Raw genomic sequence first — 15,029 nt, forward strand, 5'->3', positions numbered from 1 at the left:
ATAGATAGGCAAATCATATTTTTCCATGCCTGAGGCAATTCTCTAGGAAAGCTTAGTTCTTTAAGTTACAGGTTAGTTGCCGAACTACATCAAGAGGGGATTTTCCACAATGCTAAAAGCAGATGGGGTGGGGGTGGGGTGGGGGGGAAGAAATGTTGCCAGTATTCACGCTAGTTTTGATTCATTTCAGAATTTACCAGGCACACAACTTAAAACAAAAAATTGTTAACATTACTTGATTACAGGGAATTCCTAAATTTCGTGACCTTCTGCTGCCATGGCTGGACTTGGTGCTGCTTTTCGCCGCTTTGGCGCTGTGTCCGGAGCCAGTGCCTTGGGGTTGGCCACTTACGGGGCGCATGGTGCGGACATCCAGGACCCGTATCGTAAGGAGCTTTTTGAGAAAACCAACAAGCACCACTTCTTCCACAGTCTGGCTCTGCTCTGCGTTCCCCTCTGTAGGAAGCCGATTTGGGCAGGGACTCTGCTTACCTCTGGGATCTCCTTCTTCTGTGGCAGCTTTTACTACCAGGCACTGACAGGAGACACCAAGGCAATACCAATTGCCCCTGTGGGGGGCTCCCTGCTTATTCTTGGCTGGCTTGCCCTAGCTCTTTGATATTCTTCCCTTGCATTGTCCCGCCTGACCAGTCTTCAGACTAACCTCTAGGCATGAAGCAGCAAACCTGTTTTTGTCAGAGTACTCCAGTTATTCCTGGGAGAAGCCACCAACATCAGATGGTACGCTGGGGAACTTGATTTCTTAGTCTTTGCCGGTGTTTTGTTTGGAGATTGGGAGTAAGAAGAAAATTAAAAATAAAATGCAGAAAAAAAAGAAAAAAAAAAAAAAAAAACATTACTTGATTACAGGACTTCCTTTCCTGGAATGTTTTTCCCCCTCCTTTTCTAGCTTCTTCAATAAGCCAGACTGAGAAGTAGAAGGACCCTACCATCAGGAATCAGAGGGCAAAATCTACTTGTCTGCTGCTGATCAGTTCTAAGTGATAACATAATTATAACTGACCAATCCTCCAAACTGCCTAGATTAACATACAAAATCCACTTTTAAGTCACTGCTGCCTTTAAGAGAAACTTAAGGAAGGGGCTTAGTATCTCAACTACAGAATTACTCCAATTTAACGCAAATTAACAGTAATGCTATACTATTCAAATGAGTCATTTTGGCTGATTTTGTTTTACCTTATTATTAGGGTAATTTTAGCTTTCAACTTAAGATATTCTTTATATCCTCTTCATCTATTCAACCTTAGCAAAACCTAATTTTTGAAACTACCACTTGTGATACTCTACCCAAGCAAGCTATTTTCAAAGAAAAGTATACTAGCAATTGAATATCAAATGACATGCTAAAGTAGGTGGTAAACTTGGCTACACCTCCCACATGTGCAAGATCTCCAAAATAAAAAGAAAATAAGCCAAGGAAACTGTAAAGTGAGGCACAAATTCACAATTTTTATTAAGGTCCTTAATGGCTTAAAAACATACTTGATTGTTCTGGAATTAAATTCCTGAAATCCTAAAACAAGAGTCAAAAGACATTGATTTACTCAAATGCAAACAAAATGAGCTATACTGGAAGCTGATTTTTAAATATTCCCATTTTTCTACCTTGCTCCATGTAACATTTCTGTACATCTTGTTACCCTACTAGATTATAAACTCCTTGAGAACAGGCCCCCAGGTCTCCTACTTCTTTGGTATCCCCTATAGTACTTAATCCTTGTTAATTTGATTTATCTTTTCACTGAAGGTCCTATGCAAAATTAGTCTCTCTCTTCAAATGAAGTAGAAAACTCAGCATATAAAAAGGGAAAAACACAAGGACAGGGACAAAAATAAAAGAAAATCAACATATGAATCAGAGCCCTTTGCAATGGAGAGGCTACCAACATCAGGGGACAAGAATACATCTGGATTTCATAACTGTCATTTACTTGGAAGCTTTTAACACTCAATGCAAACAATGATTTCTGAAAGCTTCTGTCCCATATCAAGTATATGAACGGACTTAACAGTACTGTTGAAAATACACATGCATACATCCACACTCACATGCACTCACAACATCCCAGACATCTGGAAAAATATAAAGGGATTTTAATAACCAAATAGTCGAGGGGTGGAATACTGGATTAAGTGTTAGTCACCCTGGATCCTTTACAGTAGTAAATTGTTTTTAGTTGATAGCAAAAGATATTGCAAAATTTTTAAAAAATTATATTTTGACCACTTTATTTCCTTACCTGATATAAATACCACAGATTATGAAAAGAAGCTCGGAATGATTTCCTTTGTTCCACAGGAAAGCTTAAATCCAGTTTAAGGTTGGTTTTGAAATGCAAGACTCTGTTAAATAGTAATCTTTTCCCAATAAGATGTAAGGCAGTAGCAGTTATTCTATCGACCACCTTTTTTCCCATCAGCAGGTGCTGAGCATTTTGGTATTATGTTATCAAGTACAAATGTAATATTTTTACTTTATATAGTTAAAATAAATGACAAAATCTGATTTCTCTTTACATCCAAAATCAGGGAGGTATAACCCAGTAGCGGAGACAGCAATTATCTCTGTAGTCAGAGGACCTGAGTTCAAGCCCTAGCCTCTGAAGGATATTACCGCGGTAACTTGGCCAAGTCAATCTCCCTGGGCCTAAGTTTACTCATCTATGAAAAAGAGAAGGCTAAACTAGATGGCCTCTCATGTTCCTTCTGGCACTAGATCTACAATCTATGTAATTAATTCAACCTGCAGTTCTTGATATGCAGGATGTAAAAGCTATTTTTGTTTAAATGGAATGCTATAATGAATGTCTAAATAGAAACATAAGTCAAAGAATCTAAAATTAGTTTCCTGATTTTATTTTTTAGAGTATTTCATTTTCATTTTGTTTTGGGTTGCATGCCCTGATCTGCAAAAGTTAAACATGGAAATAAAGTTTCCAATTTTAAAAAAAATTTACGCATCTTCCATAAAGCAAACTCTTTTAAGTACCAACACTTGAAAAAACACACAGTGACTCAATGAAACATTTTTAGTACAGCTGCATAGAATTGATCTCCAGAGAATTAAACACTTATGAACATTCTTTTCTGGCCCCCAGTTTTACAATTTATTGGCTTAGAGACCAGCTTAAGAGTCATTTGCTCTTACCTGGAGATATAGGCCAGAAACTAAAATTCCTTAGGCCTTTCTTGTCCCTAAGGCGTCAGGAGTTTTGAAGGTCTTTAAAAAAGATACCCCCAAACTATACAAATACATACATACATACACATATATGTGTGTTGTCACACACACACATACATGCTATGTGTATATACTAGGATCACACCACCTCAAATATTTCCTACTGTGAAGCAAAGAAGAGGAGGTTTGAAGAGACCAAGCTTGACCTTCATTTTAAAATAAAAAATCCCTCATGACTTACATAAGACTTTGAAATGCACTAAAAAGAAACTTTAAAAACCAGAATGAAGCCATCAAAGATAAAACCCCCTGAACATGTGGAGCTATCCCAAAGAGACACAGATGCAGAATGAGTTAGTGAGTTGGGAACTCCACAAAAGCAGGTACCAAAAGATCATAAATTACACTGAGGACTCTCCTCTTTGAAGGCTGGTTAAGGAGGTAGGATATCATAAGGTTGTTTGTTTTTTTTTCTTTCTCTTTTTTTCTTTTTTTGGGGTTTTTTTGGCCTCTGAATATTTTTTTTAAAAAACCGCTTTGCCCGGCTGGTCCTTCAGGCAAACTTTGGAGCGCTCCCATACCCCGTGCCTGATAAAGGGTGTTCTACAGTTTCACAGCTACAATCGTACATATTAAAATTAAGTGACTTACTCTACTTGAGTAAATCTAACAACTAGAAAACAGTACATGAATAGCTTTTCCTTTTTACTTACAGCTGTCTTAATTTTTGAAAAATAAGAGCAGATGACTTTGTATTCAAAGACTACCAAAGTGTATATTTGATACTGACATGCAAACGTAAAATATAAATCTCATGTCAACTCTGTATCATACCTTTAAATAAGGAAATGACAAAGTTTGCTAACTGTGCAAAATATTAATTTGCTAAAATATTTTACATGATAGTGAAATAATACATGTAAATGTAAAAGTTGACAGATGAAATGAGTAGGGGAGTTCATAGAAATTTATCACATTTCGGTAATTGTCTTTAGTATGGTTTTATATATATATATTTCCTGGTACACAGCAAAGTTTATCACAGAAGATAAAAATCCTTTAAAACAAATCTAACAGGGAATTCTCTAGGCACCTTCTCATATAAAACACAAAATGAATGCAATTATCAATCCATCTGAGAAAGTTTTGCAATTTTTAAAAGGTTGAACATCATTTTCCCCATGTAACTATAATTTACAGAACTTTAATAAGGCAAGACAAAATTTTGTGAAAAAATGTTGATACAAAATGATGTAAACTAATAATTTATATTTAAAAACCCTGACAGACAGGACAAAAGTGAAGATGGACAGCTGAGACAATGCCTGTTCTTCTAAAACACAGAATTGTGCACAAGTTGAAGATTTCAAAGAACTTTCAGACTCTGCACAGTTTTGGCTTTTTGTACATTTTTTTATATTACACATTTTTAAATCATATTAGGAATGCAAACTAGAACTGCACACTACTTCAGTGGAAAAAAGTTCGACATTGTGCAATTTTCTGCCTCTTAATTTTAAAAAGTGGCAGCAATCCCTGCATTTATTGTGTTTCAAACAAGGATCTGAGAAACATTATCAAAAACAGTAATGAAGGCAAAAATTGGCAGACATCCAGCATCTTGTTTCTTATTAAAACAATGTGGATGACAAGTAATTTCATGATTAAAAAATGAATTTCTTTTAAATAAATACATTGTATCTGACATTTGCACTGACTGATTTGATAAATCTTTAAGTAAACAAAGGCTTTACTACACTCCTTGTAGCCTCAAGCCACTGGTGTTAAGATTCCGTAGTCCTTTCTCACTGAGTCTCGTAACCTGCCACACGATATCCAGTTTGATTGGGCATCATGCTTCCATTCTGCCCTTGAGGTGGCTGTACTCCATAATTGGCACCCATCCATGGTGCCGAAGTCTGTGGTGGTGGTGGTGGTGGAGGAGGAGGAGGTGTCTGACTGGTTAGAAAACACGGGGAAGGAAAGGGAGAGAAGCCACTTAATTAAAAAGGTGATTTAGTGTCAAAAAGCACATTATATGACAAAGTTTACAACATATGTGTTCTCACTTGCTCTTAAATGTGTTAGGGAAGACAGGCAAAGAACTAATAAAACTTTGTGATAAGCAAAAGGAAGAGGTCTTTTTTTTTAAAGGCAAGCATTTCAATATGTCCAATTTGAGTACTGAATCACTTCACATATTCTTAATTCGGAATTATTCTATCATAAGACAACATATTCTGAAAAGGTAATAAACTTAATATAGTAAAATTAAAACATTTTACCACAAGACTCAAAAAGCAAACACTTATCTCAGAGGATATCATTTGGACACCAGGCAAAAGAAAAATCTTTCAACTTCTTGAAATAATAAAGAATATTGTCATCATATTTTACATATGTAAAATTAGAATTCTGTTTTCCTAATGGGAAAAAAATAGCAATAGGGCATTCTTTTTACAATTTCAAGTATTTTTCTTACATTATATTTGCAGAAAGAAAAAAGCCTAATCTCACAATTTATCTCACTAGACCGAAAGAGACTGTAAAGGGATTTATGTTGCACACATACAGAATGTAGAAAAGTTTCTCAAAATAGTTCATCACCCCCACATAAATATATACCATCCCCAAAATAAACACTTTTCAGAAGTGGTTTCCTATGTCCTCTAGGATTCAGAACATTTTTTGTTAGGGGGAAAAACCCATAAACAACTGTCAGCAAAGCAAGGATATCCAGAATGGCTACCATTCCTTGCTAAAGAAATGATTTATTTCATGATTAAAAATTGCCAAAACGGATAAAAACAAGATATTCATAAAGGCAATGTTTGTTAAAAAAAATTCTAAAAGCAAACATTTCAAGTCAAAAACTTTAAGTAATTCAAAAATCAATAACTTTGACATAGTAGCTATGCTTTAGTAAAAGGAGCATAATGCCCATTAAATGTGGAACAATTGCTCCCTAATAGCCCCTATTCAACCAACACTAAAACAGCAAACATACTTACTTAAATCCCTGTTGATTCCATGCCTGTCCATACATTCCATATGCAGGTACTTGCCAACCATTGGGCATGTACTGGCCAATTTGTTGGGCATTTCCATACCACTGGCCCCACTGACCATAAGCCTGTGGATATCCAATTTGATTCTGCTTTTAAATAAAATTATAACAACTCAAGTTAGTATTATATGAAGTTACCAAAGCAGAAACAATCTAAACATAAAAACTATAACCGCTACGTTCAGTCACAATACATAAGGGCCATTATCACACTGAGAACAAACTAGAATTTGGCAAGTGGTTCTTAATAAAGTGAAGTTGTATTTCTGCTCAGCTTCTTAAGTGCAGACTCTTTGAAATGTAGTAGTATAAACTGTATTAATAATAAAATGTACTTGAGTGTGTGTATAGGGAGATAATATTTTTTTAAAAAGCAGAGATGACTGATTTAAAGATTACAGGTAGAATGCTTTATGAATTATTTTTCTGAAAGGGCTATAAATCCAATCATATTTTAAATGTGCTGAAGGGAGCATGGTCTTTAAAGGAATCCTACTGGGAATCCTTGGTACATAAAAGGGCTTGGTAGGAATTTAACAAATACTCAACTGATTGATTTGACTTTCCAAAAAGCAAATAATGACCCCTTAATTTATAATTAGAAAATATATTTATATTTGGGTTTGCATACTTGCACAATCCAGGACATTCCAGCTCCTACTTATTTTGTGCTCCATCTATAGCTTCTCTTCAGAGGAGAGTGCTATGGTGCAAAGTTTAAACCACTAGTTGCACTGAAGAATAATGACCAGCAATCTGGAGGACAACTTTAAGGCCCTAATAAATATATATTAACAATTTTTGTTTAAATTGACCCAAGCATGCTTGTGAGTTATCTGCACAGTATGTGAATAAATCTATCAAGTATTAAAAAAAGATTTAATACCCTGTTATGTTTGTCGGAGCATTTTTAAATCCACTGTGTGAGCATGAGTCAATTGAGGAGGTCACATTCACCATGTCACCACTGCAATCCATGAAACACCACTCTGGAACTATAATACATGTAGGAACAGCCCTTATACACTATAATTTTAGCTAGAAGCCTATTAACAAGGATTTAATAACAAATATTTATTCTAAAGTAACCCTTATAGCCCAGAATTTAAATACCAATATCAAGAACTCTCTTACCTGCTGAACTGGATTTAGCATATCAAGAGTTTCTTTGCCCCAATAGCATTTCACAACATGTCCTTCAATTGTAGTACCATTAACTGAAACAATTGCATGTGCAGCACTCTCATGGGAATTGAACCTATTAAATACAATATTAAAAACCATCAATTACATTTTCTCTTAATAAAGAATAAAATCTAAAAATTAAAATTCAGCCAGTCAACCCCAACCTCCAAAAAATGTTCCTTTATTGATTCCTAGTGACCTCATATTTACAACCATAGGATTCAGAGTTGGTAGGGACTTTAGAGACCATCTAGTCTCTCTAGAGTGATTTTCACTTATCAAAGGACTGTGCTCTTTTGGCCTTTGTGAATGGGAAACAGGAAGAAGCACGGAGAATTATCTAACAGTGGCAAATATGATGAATAATTCCCAAATGTTTTTAAGTCAATGTAAAAAAAGCAGTCAAAAAACACACAAGCCCTTAAAACAGAGTGGATTAAATCATAGTATATTTGTGTTGAAAGGAATCTTAATGATAATGAAACAGAAGCCCAGAGAATATGACTTGATCTCCCTCACCTCTGGTCAAGAGCTTTTCACACTTTTTTTTAAAAATTTTAACCTCACTATCATAACCTTATGATTAAAAACAACAATGTGAGTTATTTCTAAAGGAATAAGACAAAATGTCATCCTCAGCAAAGTGTTCCTAACCCAAGATAAATCACTTATTTAAAACACCTTTACTGTAATATACTTTCAAACCATACTAATGGCCTAGAAAGTCATAATTTCCTAAAATTTTTCTGAAAAATACTACAGATGCTGAGAAAGCAAAGCATGTATAAAAACTGTCTTAAGTGCTTCATATTAACTTTGCTTTAAATATACATGTCCCATATGAAAGGAGGTGAAAATGCTTGAGAATACAAGAAACCACTATCCTTATTAACTGGATACTCTACAGAAAAACAAGCAATTAATCCCTAAGGGAGTAAGATTAAAAGCTGGAAACAGAAACCATGTAATTATTTAACTTCAAGTACTGGGCATTTTTTCACTGGTTCAGCCAGCAGCCAATTCCTCTTTTATCATTTCATCCTCCTGTTTCTATATTATCCTTCAACATATGTTCTAAGGTTCCAGTCTTGGAAGCAAAAGACATCTGACCTCTAGAGGTTTACACTCTAACAGGGAAGAGAGATACATATATCAAAATATATTAAGACCTATACAAATTAGATACAAGCTAACCTTAAAGAGGAACACATTAGCAGCTGAGGGGACTGGAAAAGAACTCCTAAAAAGTTCAAGATTCTAAGAGGGAGGGGCAAGGAGAGAAAGAGCAGTCTGCAGCAGAAGAGTGAGAAGAGTGGCAGAACCCAATGCAACCAAAATTCAGAGGGAAATTCTTGGGAAAGAATTTTTACAGATAATGTTGCTGATAAAGGCCTCATTTCTAGAATATATAGAGAACTGAGTCAAATGTATGACAATACAAGTCATTCCCCAACTGATAAATGGTCAAAGGATATGAACAGGCAATTTTCAGAGGAAGAAATCAAAGATATCTATAATCATATGAAAAAATGCTCTAAAACACTTTTGATTAGAGAGATGTAAATCAATACAACTCTTGAGGTACCACATCACACCTATCAGATTGGCAAACATGACATAACAGGAATAGGATAAATGTTGGAGAGGATGTGGGAGTGTTGGAACACTAATACATTCTTTGTGGAGCTGTGAGCTGATCCAGCCATTCTGGAGAGCAATTTGGAACTATGCCCAAAGGACTACAAAAATATGCATATCCTTTGACCCAGCAATACTGCTTCTAGGACTGTATCCCCAAGAGATCATAAAAATGGGAAAGGGTCCCACATATACAAAAATATTTATAGCAGCACTCTTTGTGGTGGCCAAAAACTGGAAATTAAGGGGATGCCTATCAAGTGGGGAATGGCTAAATAAATTATGGTATATGAATGTAATGGAATATTATTGCGCTATAAGAAATGATGAACAGGAAGACTTCAGAGAGGCCTAGAAAGACTTATATGATCTGATGTTGAGTGAAAGGAGCAGAACTAGGAGAACTTTGTGCACAGCAATGACCACAGTGTGTGAGAGTGTTTTCTGGCAGACTTGGAACTTCGTAGCAATGCAAGGACTTAAAAAAATTTCAAATGGTTTTCTAAGGCAAAATGCCTTCCGCATCCAAAGAAAGAACTATGGAATTCAATTGCAAAATGTAGCAGATATTTTTTTTTTCTGCGTGTATTACACTTTAGTTTGTTATATGATTTCTCCCATTCAATTTAATTCTTCTACACAGTATGACTATAGTGACAATGTATTTAATAAAAATATTTGAGAAGAACCTATATAAAATTGTATGCCGTCTAGGGGAAGGAGGGGGAAGGGAGGGGGGAGGGAGGGAAAAATAATAATCTAAGTTATATGGTAGTGATTGTAGAACACTGAAAATAAAATTAATTTTTAAAAAAGTGGCAGAAAGATAAAACATTGTATGAGGGTATATGACTACCTGGATCTCAGAGAAACAACTGGTATGGAGTCAGGTTTGATAAGCTTAAAATGCCAAAAGGGGCAGCTTACATGTGATTCTAGAAAAAACCATTAAAGTTTACTGAGTAGTGGAGATAACATGGTCAGGTCTGTACTTTAGCCAAAGTGTTTTAGAAGCTATGTGGAGGATGGACTGACGTATAAGGAGGCTGACACAGAAGCAGAAAGATTTGAAAACCAATTAGCTTATGTGATCGAGTGAGAAGTAAAAATACTAAGATTACAAAGTGACTAGAGAGGTGATGGGGCCCTGAGGAGGAGTTGGGGGTGGAGCGGGTGGGACAGGGAAAAGAGAAGGATAATGGATGAGGTTGAGTTTAAGATATTGACAAGATATCTAGTGTGGACAGTCCAACAGGAAGCTACCAGACTGGAGGCTTGCAAGAGAGACTTAAGGCTTGAATATAGATGCGGGAGCCATCTAAAAAGAGACAAGTAGACCCCTAAGAACTGATAAGGTCACCCAGGGAGAAAGAAAAGAGAGAAAAAAGATCCAAGGACAGAGTTTTGGGGCACACCATCAGCTAGTGAGCATGGTGTGAATATTTAGCAAGTAAAGGAGTCTGAGAAAAAGCAATCACAAGTATAGGAAGAAAAAAAACAGAAAGTATCATAAAAAACCCAGAAAGACTATCTAGGAGACACAGGGGATCATCAATATCAAAGACTTCAGAAATGCAAGAAAGATGAGGTCTGAGAAGAGACCATTAAATACGTAACACACACTGAACTGCACTGGCAAATCCACACAAGTACAACTTTCCTGATGTTGACACTTCCCCTTTCATAAATAATTTGGGCTTAATGATGTGAAATCACCTATAAAACCATCTATATGAAGCCAAATTTTTAGACCATTTGTTAATCAATTTTGTTATATTACACAGACAGCAAAATTACTTTTCCACCAAGCAAATAATATGAATGAAAATTTGTTCCAAGGCAAAATCTCATTTTCAAAAGGAATTTTGTATAGTCCCTGATTTTTTTTCAGTGTTACTTATAAATAGCTCTCTCAGCTTGATATATCTTTATCAAGAGATAAAATTTTCTTGCTACGTACTATAGGCCCAAATATCTTTCTGCACATTGGTCTTATGTATTATCATTTGTAGCTATTGGAGACACCTTCCAATCCCCTACTGCTGAGTTTTGGGAATAACATAAGAGTCCTTAGTTCTTTTTCTTTCAAAAAAGAAATTTTCTTTTTTTTGAAAGTCTGACCTTACTGGGTAATGTTTTTCATACAGGATCCTTGCTGGAAAGGATAGAAGACAGTTTGGTTATAGTAAAAAAAAAAAGTGTCATTTTTATGACACAATTTATTTTTAATGACACTTTATTTTTATTGACACTTTAGTGCCATTTAGAGGTTCAATTCCAAGTGAGGCATGACCATGGACATCCTTTGTGCCACTGTCATCTGTAAAATGACTCACTTCTAGGTCCCTTTCAACTCTTAAATTCTATGAACCTACAACAAAATCTTATGCATCAATGTAACTGGTTTAGGTTCTTTCTTTGATTGAAAAAGTTTTAAAATTATTTTTACAGATGAAAGAGTGTAGGGACAACTAAAAAAATTAGCTTCACTGGATGATTTAATATTGAAGTTATCTTAAATTCACAGAAAATCTATTTGAAAATGTAAAAAGAAACCATACCAAAAAAAAAAAAACCCCACAAAAAACATAAAAACATACCGTACAAATGAGTATCCTTTGTCTGGAAAGACTCGAATTTCCATTATCTGCCCAAATGGTGAAAAAGTCTGGCGCATTAATTGTTCTATAATTCAAAAATGAGATCTAGGTTATAAAAATCCTATACTTTTCCTCTTTGGATTCCAAATTGAATCATAAAACATCAATCTGATTCATGCTAGATAATATACCTGTTAGGCCTGAAGTAACACCCCCACAGTACACAGTGCAGTTGCTTGGACTGGACTGATTTACCACATCATCATAAGACAGTTGTTTGGTATTTGCTAGAGGAGGGAAGGGAGGAAAGAAAGGAGGAGAAAAGAAAGTTCTGATATTAAATTTCATAAATATTACTGTAAAATGCTAAGAAAAAGTTTTCATTTGTAACAATGAATGCATTTTAATGTATTCATTACATTATTTCTATTTTCACTAATCCACATCCCTAAACTCTTACAAAAGTATTCAGTATCTTCCCTTCACTTTTAAGCAAGAGACCTGAAATTAGGAATATCACATTACTAGTATTTGTATAACAACGCCATAAATTTTTTTAAAAAAAAGCATTTTAAAAACTAGCCTTGGTTTGCTTTTCTAGTTAGGGAATAAGTCTCCAAGAGCAGTTGTGACATTTAAAATCTATTATGTTTCCCTTCTTCCCTAGAAATCTACATTTCTTTGACTTTTCTAACACACTTACATTCATATGTACTCTTTGGAGCTGGAGGTTTTCGGGTTGCCCAGTTAGTTCTGATTTGTCTTCCTCCAAGCCACTGTCCACCCATCTGCTGTATGGCATTCTCTGCATCCTATTTACCGTAACCAATATAAAAAACAAAAATGTATCAGTTGATGTTAAGTAATATTCAATCGGTCTGCATAACCATGCCTACCCAAAATCTATAGACAGAAGTACAAAGAAAAATTACTGCAAGAAATATTCAAAGGAAAATGAAACCATAGAGCTAATTCATAAGGTCTTTGAATAAAAACTTAATAATAATAAAAGCTCGTGCACACATAGTACTCTATATTTTACACTTTTCTAACAATTCTAAGAGTTTAGGGCAAGTATAAGTCACATTTCGGACAACCACAAAGTAGAAGACTAGTCTAGAACCTGAAGTGAAAAGATCCCTGTGACCAAGCTCTCTGGAGCTCCATGAACTAGAAAGGCCCCAGTTCCTCACTTAGAACATAATGACATAAAACAATAACCTTACTATATTAACTATTATATTCCCTGACAGACATGACAATGAAGCACAAGATACAACTAACCATAAACACAAGAACTAGAGAAAGAATCTGATCCAGCAACACACAACTCTAAACATCAACAGCCACTGAGGGTTATCATTACATTCATCATGATATGACATCATCAAAAAAGGTTTAACTTGTTTAGTATATAAAGCAAAGAGAAATCCAGTAACTTAAAAAAATTATTTCCACTAAAAATAGTCAGAATAAAAAGTATTCTATAACAAAGAAACATAAATAAGACATTACTATATAAGCAACAGAGTACAGTGGAAAGAGCATTCAATCAAGCAATCAAACTGAGTTTGAATCTGGCTCTTAAAACTTATTAGCCATATGACTATAAATTTACTTAACTTCCTTGAATCTCAAGTTTTCTTTGCTACAAAATGAGGATAAGAACATTTGCACTATCTACTTCACAGGGCTGTTGAGAGGCATGCTTAGAGCATCCTTTTATGAAAGGAACAAAATTCCAGAATAATTTAACTAAGATTTGACCTTAAGGATTCATTACAAGGAAATGACTTAATTTCCCTAAGTGAATATTCTTATCCATATGGAATATCAGCAGAATTAACACAGACTTTTTCTTCTCTGAATTCCCAAATCTCATGATATCGCGTGAAAAAAACTATTAGGAAAACAAATGGGAAAACAAAGCTATTAAGGATAATAAACTATATAATAATTCTAGTATAATGTGTTGGTTGGAATGAATGACATAAAGTTGTCAAATATAACTATTTTGAGCCAAAATTTACTAGTAGTTTTTTCAACAACTTGTGATAATCAAGTACAAGGATGAACAAATTAAAGTCACAAGAAACGATATAAACTTTATCTGAGACAATAATTTCATTCCCTGAGATCTCCCCACAACTCGTTTTGGGATTGTTTTAGTTTTTTTTTTAGTGCCTTGTATATAATAGGTATTCAACATATACTTCTTGATAAATGAATGATAAAAATGAGATTTAAAGGTCCTCTACACCTTGTGGTGAAATACTATTAGCTAAAAATGATCTTAAGATAAAATGGGAAAAATGAGGGACAGGTACTAGATAAATTTTATACTTAGATGATTATGTACTTGGGAGCAAAAAGAGTCCTGACTTTATGTAGTCAGTATATGTCAGAAGCAGAATTTGAACCAAGGCCTTCCTAATTTTTAAGGCTTTCAACTGTCAGAATAACTCTGGGCTTCACCAACTTACCCATTTGTTGAAGAAGGAAACAAAGCCATATCCTTTTGATTTTCCTGTTGCCATGTCTTTCACAACTCGAGCGTCTCTAAAATCAGAAGCAATCAGCATTTCAGTTTTGCAAATTGAATTTTTCTTACAGAAAGAAAAGTGTGAGCTTCACGCACAATTTATTTTCATGTTTCATCATTAAAGTGACCCTTTTAACACACCAGCAAAATAGTCAAAGCAAGTTTTGCTTTTTCTACTATAAATTTTAATGTTTTCTCATGTAGCAGTAAATTAAACAAATTGTATAAACATGCAAATCATTAACTTCTCAAATATATGCAAATATTTTACAGAAGTTGATTCCCAGTAGTTCAATATGCTTTTTACATTATGTTAAGCACTAGGCATGGTCAAAGCAGCTATTCACATTAAATAAGCCACTTATTGCTCACTAGCACATCAGATGAATGGCTCTCTTTAACCATGCAAATTTATAACTTTCTATTTACCAACACAATCTACCTACTCAGTAAAAAAAAGTTAAAATAGAAAAAATGGAAAAAATAGGAATTAAAAAGGCATACGTCGCCTGTTAACTGAATTCAATTTTCTCAGGTCAATTCGTTACCCCCTTTTTGGACTGTGGGCAGCTGTAAATTTTGAGAAATTGACATTTTCAGAAATGGTTGCATTATTGAAGAAAAATAAACACTAAAAACACTTCAGTTTAAATTACACACTAAAATTTTATACTAAGATTTTAAACTGCATTTTAAAACAGTAATCATACAGGACTGATTGGAAACTACAAGACATAAAAGCAAATTTTATAAAATTCAGAAAATAAATAAGAACTCCAACATTTATCCACT

The 15,029-nt window shown here is 34.6% G+C and overlaps 2 protein-coding genes across 12 annotated transcripts in view; one reads left to right on the forward strand and one right to left on the reverse strand.

Moving 5' to 3' along the window:
• Positions 1–245: 245 nt before the first annotated feature.
• Positions 246–3,739, forward strand: LOC140520876 (transmembrane protein 256-like). Its single transcript, XM_072635286.1, has one exon. The coding sequence runs from the start codon at positions 278–280 to the stop codon at positions 617–619; it is 342 nt and encodes a 113-aa protein (XP_072491387.1). The 5' UTR covers positions 246–277; the 3' UTR covers positions 620–3,739.
• TIA1 (TIA1 cytotoxic granule associated RNA binding protein) overlaps positions 1,454–15,029 on the reverse strand; it is a 43,641-nt gene continuing 30,065 nt past the window's right edge. For 7 of the 11 annotated variants that reach the window (XM_072635280.1, XM_072635276.1, XM_072635279.1 and 4 more), the window contains 7 exons: positions 14,179–14,254; positions 12,399–12,507; positions 11,887–11,982; positions 11,696–11,780; positions 7,407–7,530; positions 6,217–6,362; positions 1,454–5,164 (listed from right to left, as the gene is read on the reverse strand). In XM_072635280.1, coding sequence (XP_072491381.1) covers positions 5,011–5,164; positions 6,217–6,362; positions 7,407–7,530; positions 11,696–11,780; positions 11,887–11,982; positions 12,399–12,507; positions 14,179–14,254 — 790 coding nt within the window. In that variant the 3' untranslated portion in view covers positions 1,454–5,010. Of the gene's footprint in view, positions 5,165–6,216; positions 6,363–7,406; positions 7,531–11,695; positions 11,781–11,886; positions 11,983–12,398; positions 12,508–14,178; positions 14,255–14,741; positions 14,794–15,029 lie in introns of those variants that run through there. The other 4 variants (XM_072635281.1, XM_072635277.1, XM_072635275.1 and 1 more) reach the window with 2 other exon arrangements.

Source organism: Notamacropus eugenii, chromosome 1, assembly GCF_028372415.1.
Source record: "Notamacropus eugenii isolate mMacEug1 chromosome 1, mMacEug1.pri_v2, whole genome shotgun sequence".
Lineage (NCBI taxonomy): Eukaryota > Metazoa > Chordata > Mammalia > Diprotodontia > Macropodidae > Notamacropus > Notamacropus eugenii.